Here is an 8,889-nt window from a genome sequence, read left to right as displayed (position 1 = left end):
TCTGTCACTCCTACAACATCATAGTCACACGCCAGCACTGTGGCTTCCAAGTCTAACATCTTGTTCCTTATACTCCTGGCATTGAGGTACAAACATTTCAGGACTTTCCTACTGGCAGTTTCCCTTGGTTTTCTTTCCTTGGTGGAACATCTCCCATTGTCAGAGCTCCCTGCCCCCCTGCCCCCCTGGTTCCTAGTTTAAATGATTCTCAATTTCACTGCACATACGCTCTCCCAATGCATTAGCCCCCCTTCTGTTTAGATGTAGACCGTCCAGGTAAACCTTTTATTGAAAGCACAACAGAACATGAACTCAAGTGGGAGAGTGATGGATAAGTGGGAAGGGGGTCCAGTTCAGATGCGACTCACTGTCGCTATGAGCCCCCGGTCAGCGTCATCTCAGACTCAGCCCTGCAGAGAGTAGAGGAAACTGAACATCAAGGAGAGAATAGAATTAAACCCACCCTGTAAAACAAAACAAAAAACCTGTGTGTGTAAGCAAATTAGTTGCTATGATTATTTTGTGCATGTCTCTGTGTAGATACAAACAGTGTGAGTGAATGTCTGTTTGACATCAACTCACCTGGTCACAGTGTTGAGTGTGAGGGGGAAGTCACAGCCCACAGATACCCCATTATCACAGGAATAGCGCAGCAGGGCACTGAAACAAAGGTCCTACAGCACCAAACAGCCAGGGTAAGACCATAACACAACACTAACAGCTCAGTGCCATATAAGAATGTGTGACTGTGGACTGCATGAGTATTCACCCCCAAGGACGTTTGCACGTTGTTACAATCTGGAATAAAAATGTATTAAGATTCTTTCACTTCGATTAACATCACATACACAACACCTTGAATGTGTTAAGTTAAATCGAACAAAATAAAACTAACACATTTCAGTGTTTAAGTATTCACCCCCAGAGTAAATATTTGGTAGACCCACCTTTGGTTGCAATAACTGCTGCAGGTCTCTTGTGGAGGGCTCAACCAGCTTTGCACTTCAAAATCCACATTCGATGGATACAGATTCCCCTCAGCTCCGTCACATCCCCACCAAAATTTTGTTCTCATCCAACCATCTTCGCGTTGTCTTCCACATGGCAAAATCCAAACGGGATTTGATGTGACAGATTTTCAGCAATGGCTCTCTCCATGACACTTCCATATAGTCCAGCTTTGTGGAGCACCCGGGTAATAATTGACATACAGTCTGTTTCTCCCATCCTGGATGTGGAACTGTAGCTCCCTCAGAGTTACCATTGGCCTGTTGGTAGCTTCTCTGCTCACTGACCTCCTTGCTAGATTGCTCAGTTTCAGTGGACAACCTGCTTGTGGTTGTGCCATATTCTTTACATTTAAAAAAAATAATTGATTTAATTGTGCTCAAAATGTGGGATATTTTTTTATAGCCCAACCCAACTGGTGCTTTTCCAGAAACAAAATTTTCCTCTCAGACTTGTTTTGAAAGCTTCTTGGTCTTCATGGAGTGGTGGTTTGGATATGCTTTATGACATACTCTGGAGCCTTCCACAAACAGGTGCATTTAATCTAAGATCATGTGACACTTTAATTGCACACAGGTAGACTCAACTAATTGTGACTTCTGAAGGCAATTTGCTGCACCATAAGGGGTGAACACTTATGCAATCAATACTTTTTTTTTTTTTTTTTTTTTTTTTATTTGCAGTTCATTAAAAAAATATTTTCTTTCCAACATTTTGTGTAGGTCAGTGACTGAAAATCCCAATTAAATCAAATTTTAGCTCCAGACTGTAACATTACAAAATGTCCAAAAGACCTTCAGGGGTAAATACTTCTGGAATCCACTATATATGATGCTTAGAAAGTGCAATTATGACTGGACAATTTACCCATTAAATTCCAAGGAAAAGACAACTGGATAAAGACTAAACTGTGACAACAGCTACCTAGAAAAATCCCTGCCACATGTGCAAGGAGAATTTGGTTATGCATTTTTTTTCCCAATCTTGACATAAGCTTTATATCTCAAATCTTAAGTTTTATTTAATGTTTTACAATAAATCAAAATAAATTGCATACCTTGACAAGCACATGTGGGTTGCCTACAATGATGAGCAGGGCTTTGGCCCGTGTAATTGCAACATTGAATCGCTTAGGGTTTGACAGGAAGCCCAGGGCACTATGCACATCCTCCTCCAGCAGGTCCTCATTGGAGCGCACCTGCAAAACACACCTTGTCTCAACTTGGCATTTTAACCTGTCATTTAATTATCTTCCATAGGTCACAAGCCAAAATGGGTAACCTAATCTAAAAAACAACTAGGAAATCAACATAGAAGCTGTCATTAATTAGAACATGAGAAAACTGATTATGATTAATAGTTTTATGATGCCTTTTGATTCAATGTTTAAAGAAAAGCCCCGAGAACGGAGGTACAGATTACATCAATTGCATTTTATTCAGGGGATGCATGCAATACTATCCACAACCTGCAATTTATCTTTTGAACACAATCAAAAGACAACAGTAAACAATCTGCACACTGTGAGTAACTAATCTGTAATACAGGGCAATGTGAAAGTTTTAAAACATCTGAAGTGTGTGTGTGACTGGGTTTTTCTCTGGAAAGAAAAATCAAATTACTTTGTGCAGATTGTACCGGAATAAGAAAGTTACTACTTACTTTGCGAACACACACACTCACACAACTGTATATTAGCCAATTCATACAAACCAGCATAGGTGATGAAAGTGAATGCTGCAGATATCTTTATGTGCGATTACTTACTTGCAATCTCCTTGTGGATTAATCTCCTATATTTTTGGAGTTAAAACCTAATTAGACTTTATTTACTTGATACTACTACTAGTACTAGGTGCCGTGTTGTGAAACACCACATCTGCAATAACTCGAGAGCGAGCTTACTGCTGAAGTGTCTGCCATTATTTAAGTTTTTAGTTTTACATTGTTAAAACTTGCTTATATGATGGAATAGTTGTGGAAATGGTAATAAGGGCTTACTTCATACAAAATTATACTTAAGAACATAAGAAAGTTTACAAACGAGAGGAGGCCATTTAAACCATCATGCTCGTTTGGTGTCCATTAATAACTGAGTGATCCAAGGATCCTATCCAGTCTATTTTTGAATGTTCCCAAAATGTCAGCTTAAACCACATCGCTGGAGAGTTTGTTCCAGATTGTGATGACTGTGTGAAAAGTGTCTCCTGTTTTCTGTCTTGAATGCCTTGAAGCACAATTTCCATTTGTGACCCCGGGTCCGTGTCTCCCTGCTGATCTGGAAAAGCTCCTCTGGGTTGATGTGGTCAATACCTTTCATTATTTTGAAGACTTGGATCAAGTCCCCACGTAGTCTCCTCTGTTCCAGGGTGAAAAGGTTCAGTTCCCTCAGTCTCTCCAAGTAGGTCATTCCCTTCAAACCTGGAATAAGTCTGGTTGCTCGCCTCTGAACTGCCTCTACAGCAGCGATATCTTTCTTGAAGTGTGGTGCCCAGAACTGTACACGGTATTCCAGATGAGGTCTAACTACAGTCTGAACATTACTTCCCTGTTTTTAAATTCTGCACTTTTGACAATGTTATTTCTTATACTTTAGCATTCTGTTAGCCTTTTTTATCGCTTCCCCATATTGTTTGGATGGGGAAAGTGAGATGTAGACTCCTAAGTCTCTCTCATGGGTTAATTTTTCTAGTTCTATTCCTCTCATGGTGTAATTATAGTGGATATTTTTATTACCTGCATGTAATACCTTGCACTTTATTTACTCATTAATATAGATTAGAAAAAGTACAGGCCCTAATACCGATCCCTGTGAAATTCCACTAACAACCGCACTCCAGTTAGAAGCAATCCTCTAATCTACACCCTCCGTTTCCTATACATCAACCAGTTCATAATCCATCTACTTGCATTACCCTGAATACCTACAGCTTCCAATTTTAGGATAAATCTTTGGTGCAGAACCTTGTCAAAAACTTTCTGAAAATCTAAGTATAACATATCATATGCTTTCATGTGATCTACAGCTGCAGTTGCATATTAAAAAAATGAATACATTTGCAAGAAAAGATCTGCAAGAATATGGTTTTCATTAAGATGCTCCTTCATTTTCTGTAATAATTTTATACTATAATGTAATACTAGTAATGCAGGCGTGTGATTGGTCTGTAATTTCCTGGCTCAGTTTTGTGTGTGTCATTTCAACTTGTATTCATCCCCATCATTTTCTGTATGCCACATTTCTGTCACTCCAACAACGTCACACACCAGCACTGTGACTTCCAGGACTAACATCTTATTCCTTATACTCCTGGCATTGAGGTACAAACATTTCAGGACTTTCTTAATAGCAGTTTCCCTTGGTTTTCTTTCCTTAGTGGAACATCTCCCTTTGTCAGAGCTCCCTGTCCACCTGGTCCCTAGTTTAAAAGATTCTCAATTACTCGGCACATATACGCTATCCCAATGCATTAGCCCCCCTTCTGTTTAGATGTAGACCGTCTGGTTTGTACAGGTCCCATCTATCCCAGAAGACAGACCACTGACCCATACATCTAAATCCCTCTTCCCTACACCAGGATTTCATCCATGTGTTGAACTTTCTAGTCTCCCTGGCCTGGCATGTGGTACCGGTAGTATTTTGGAGAAAACTACCGTAAAGGTTCTGCCCTTTAGTTTCTTTCCTAGCTCTTTAAATTAGTCTTGCAGAACCTCTGGCCTACCCTTTCCTATGTCATTGGTTCCAATGTGGACCATGACCAGTGGATCTCCCCAGCTCTGGCCAGTAGCCCATCTACTAGTTTAGGGAGATCTGCAACCTGAACACCAGACAGGCAAGATGCCATGCTGGTCTTCTTATCACTAGAACACACTGTGTGATCTATGCCTCTAAGAATCAAGTCTCCTACTATAACTACCTCCTTCTTCTGGGGGGGGAGTGGGCACCATGGTGCTCTGTAGCTCAATTGCCCTCCCATCACCCTCTGAGTTGTCATTGTCCAACTCAGTGTCCAGAAGTTGGAACCTGTTGGGCATTTCTAGCTCTTGGGTTCTCTCTCCTAAGGGGTGTACATGCCCTTTTCTGCGGGTACAACCTACTGTAACCCAGCAGTTCTCTACACTTTCCTTCTCTAAGGGCTCAACCTTCCTAAGTTTTCACGTACACACCATCTCTCTCATGGGCTGATAGACCAATTCTTCAATATCACAAATAAGGCACCGATCAGCAAGCTGATCAAGACATGAAATTTGATCCCTAGGACAACATGCTAGCATGATGCACTCTGTTTCTTTCATGAAACTGTAAATTACACTGAACAACCTTTTATTTTATTTACATTATACTATACAGCTGAAATATGTAACTTCATTTATTTTCTGATTTCAGTTTTTTTTTTTTTTTTTTTTACATCTTTTACAAAATAACAAATTTGCCAACAGATGTTTTACAATTGAAAACTGCTGTCATGATTCAAGCAGTATAATCCTTAGGGCTGCCGCCTGAAAGTCGACGAGTTGAATCATCAGTCAGAGACTGCTTAGTTGACTGAGTAGTCTTTTTTTTTTGTCAGTCAAATCAAAAGTTTTTGGAGTATTACAATAATTTTAGATGTAGGACTATATTTTATATTGTAGCAGGGCAAGCTGGCGCGCTTGCACCAAAAAGAATGTGCATGACAATATGCGATGCCTGGTGGTTAGCATTTTCTGCAGCTGACAATGCCCGGCACTCTTCTGAAAGCACCCAGCTGGGAGCGCCTCAACACTTTGGAGGAGCAGCGCTGTTTCAGTTGAGATGCTTTGGTTGCTATGATACGGAATATCCGCAGAAGTAATGTGTTGAAGTACCTAATGTCGCAGATAGTTTGTGTTGCTAAAAAATACTGAATGTAAAATGTTGGCACAAGGTAGAGTAATTGCTCTGGCCCTTGCTCTGGATGAAGGGAAGGTTGAAGCATGTAGAGAGAGGACGGACGGTCAGTGTGGTATTTGTCCCACCCCTCCTCCACTGTGGTATTTGTCCCACCCTTCCTCCACTTTTTACCCCACAGACAGCTGGGTAAAAAGTGACAGTGACGAGCGCTGCTTTTTCCCCCCCCCTCAAAGTTGAACATTTTTCAACTCTCGGCAACCAGAAAATACGCCAAGCGCTCAGCATGGAATAGACGATCAGCGCCTCATCACACTGTTGGCTTTTTAAATACGCGGCGCTCCCATTGCAAACAACTGAAAAAATACGTTGGGCCTCAGGAAAAAACACTTTGGTGGACACATGGCCTAATTAATGAGAGAAGCTGAAACCTGAGGTGGTGAAATTGGTGGTAAAGGCTACGTCTCCGAAGAAGTCTAAAGTATGGCGGCATTTCGATTTATTTATTAGTTGTTTAAAGATAAATAAAGAAGTAGGCCTATCCTGTTGCAAGAGATGTCAGTCAGGCAATGTCCTGAATTTATTTTAAACTGTAATTTGTTTACTCATTTACACGTTGTTTTTAATGTTTACAGTGAAATAAAACATTTTGGTTAGCTTGATTTAAAAAGAAATACATGTGCTGCCCGTCACATTATTCCAACAAATCCATATGGTAGAACGACATTGTCGACAATTCAAATCTTGTGTTCTATTGATGTTTAAATGCAAAAAAAAAAAAAAAAAGTTCCCATGACTCTGTTGCATTTGCTTATGTTAATGTGGTCGAAATCATCACTGAAACTCATGCCAATGGACTGTCCGATTGCCAGATAGTCTATTGATCTTTCGCAAAGCCCCACCCCAAACGGTCCTTGTCCAATCCTTCCTTAGCAACCGGCCACCACTTGAAGAAGGTCCGTCAAGCTTTCGCTCAAAATGGTGAAACGGTGTGCCGGTGGCACCTGCAAACCCGACAGCAGGTACCCCAAAAGTTTTGGGGGGGTGGGGAGTAATTTTTTCCCCTTTCCAAAGACCAAAACCCAAGAGGAAAGATGCCGGCAGTGGATAAGACCGCGAAGATAAACAAACATACATGTCTGCTCCAAGGTAAGCTAGGTGGCAAATGAAGTTGGCTAGCTAAGGCCATCGGCAGTTCTAGACTTCAGGTTTTAGGAGGGCTTTGTGGGGCTGCATGGGACAGGGGTGCCGGCTGAATTTTTTCTGCGAAATTACTTCTTCATTCTTCTATTCTTTTGTGGTTGTATTTTTAAGGGGGGGATGAGTGAAAATGCAAGGGGCGGCTGACGGTGCTTTATCGGACTATTTGACCGCCCCGTTACATCGTATTGTATTTTTTGGGGGGCTGAGAGAAAATACAGGGGGGGTAAAGCGTTATCCATGGGCATCAAGCTAATTACAGTGACTTCTATTGGGTTGTGAAATGCTTTTGTCAACATTTATACATAATTATTCCTTGGACAACAAATGTTATCCAACGCTGACGTCATACTTATTTCTGCTAACGTGACCATTAATACGACTAACTTGCTACTACTAATGTTAGCTAGATAGCGGGCATTCGTAGGCTTAACAAGTGACATTCTGCTGAGGTTGATCGGATGATGTTGACTGATAAGATTTCTGTAAAAGCTATATAAACAGAACTGACCTGGCAGTGCAAGAGCATGACTAGTCCACAAGGCTGTGCTGGTCACATGTTAGGAGGAGTTTATGGAGTTTCTCATTCTTTGATTGAGATCGGTATGCTTGTGCTTCAATTATTGTTGTCCCCCCTTCCTTGTTGATTTTAATATTCTGAACATATCCTTCCACTGCATATTGCAATCCCTTTTGCCTCGATCTGGAGGATATCATGGAGGTATTATTACTCCAGAAAGAATCACTTGCACTGAGCGGTAATATGCTACTTTCCCCTCCATGCTTGCCTGTTTACAGTAGATACCGCTTACAGAGAAGCACAGCTTATGAACAAAAAAGAAAAAAGGAACGAATAGTCGAATCTCTATTTAACAGCCAAATCCGATTCGACTGACAAAATTCTGAGTCGGGTACAGCCCTATTAATCCTGTACAATGCTCTGTATGTGTGATTGTATGTAATTTATAGTAATAAAATCAAAATTGAGAATTAAGCTACTGCAATAGGATGATTGTTAATGATTACTTTATAAATAGCTTTTAAAGGACTCTTGGTAATAGAGGACAGAAAAACAAGTAATAAACCCAAATTGAGAAACAACACCCTTCTTATCGCATCTGCAACACACAAGTGTAACACCTGCAACATATACCTGTATACCAGTGCTACTGTGTATAACATACCCGTTTCACAATTGCTGTTGAACACACACAGTTGGGTCACACTCTGAACTCTTAACACTGTCCTGATCACTCACAGACCTGACATTGCTACTGTTGAACAACTCCATTACAGAACTGCTGTGTACTACATATTGTTAATGTATAAACACACTGTACACACAGTGAAGCCAGAGGGAGTGTTACCGTGGAGATGAGAATGACCAGGAACTCCTGACCCTGAAACTCCTCCACTGAGCCGACCCTGACCTCGGAGAGCCCAACCCTCTGAAGCAGCATCCTGATCTTCTCCACCTCATGGAAGAAACATAGCAAATCATGTTCTAAAGGTGCAGTGAATTTGACAGTCAGACAAGTGTGTGTGTAAGGGAGACTGGCTGGACACAGGCAGACACTGTAACAGTCTGGCTGCCTCACCTGTTTCCTGTAGGGGGCAATGATACCGATGTCAGCAGGGGCAACAGGCCTGAAGAGGCGCTTTGCCAGCTGGCAACAGTAGAGCATCACCTGCACAGCCTCCGCAGGGTTAAACCAAGAGGGGTTCTTTCCCTCCCTCATCTCCCTGCCCTGAGAGAGGGGAGACATGGAGAGAGAATGTCAACATGGCAACAACAGATAGACCATGGGATT

General features: G+C 41.4%; 1 protein-coding gene across 1 annotated transcript in view; it reads right to left on the bottom strand.

Moving 5' to 3' along the window:
• Window positions 1-271: 271 nt before the first annotated feature.
• The window catches only part of mov10l1 (Mov10 like RNA helicase 1), a 51,649-nt gene continuing 43,031 nt past the window's right edge, over window positions 272-8,889 (bottom strand). Inside the window, exons 23-27 of the mRNA XM_066719464.1 lie at window positions 8,677-8,826; window positions 8,446-8,553; window positions 2,066-2,206; window positions 583-674; window positions 272-410 (exon numbers count right to left, since the gene is read on the bottom strand). Coding sequence (XP_066575561.1) covers window positions 374-410; window positions 583-674; window positions 2,066-2,206; window positions 8,446-8,553; window positions 8,677-8,826 — 528 coding nt within the window. The 3' untranslated portion in view covers window positions 272-373. The remainder of the gene's footprint in view (window positions 411-582; window positions 675-2,065; window positions 2,207-8,445; window positions 8,554-8,676; window positions 8,827-8,889) is intronic.

Source organism: Amia ocellicauda, chromosome 12 (genome assembly GCF_036373705.1).
Source record: "Amia ocellicauda isolate fAmiCal2 chromosome 12, fAmiCal2.hap1, whole genome shotgun sequence".
Taxonomy (NCBI): Eukaryota; Metazoa; Chordata; class Actinopteri; order Amiiformes; family Amiidae; genus Amia; species Amia ocellicauda.
Note: the sequence above shows the minus strand (reverse complement) of the source record. Positions and strands in the feature narration are given on the sequence as shown.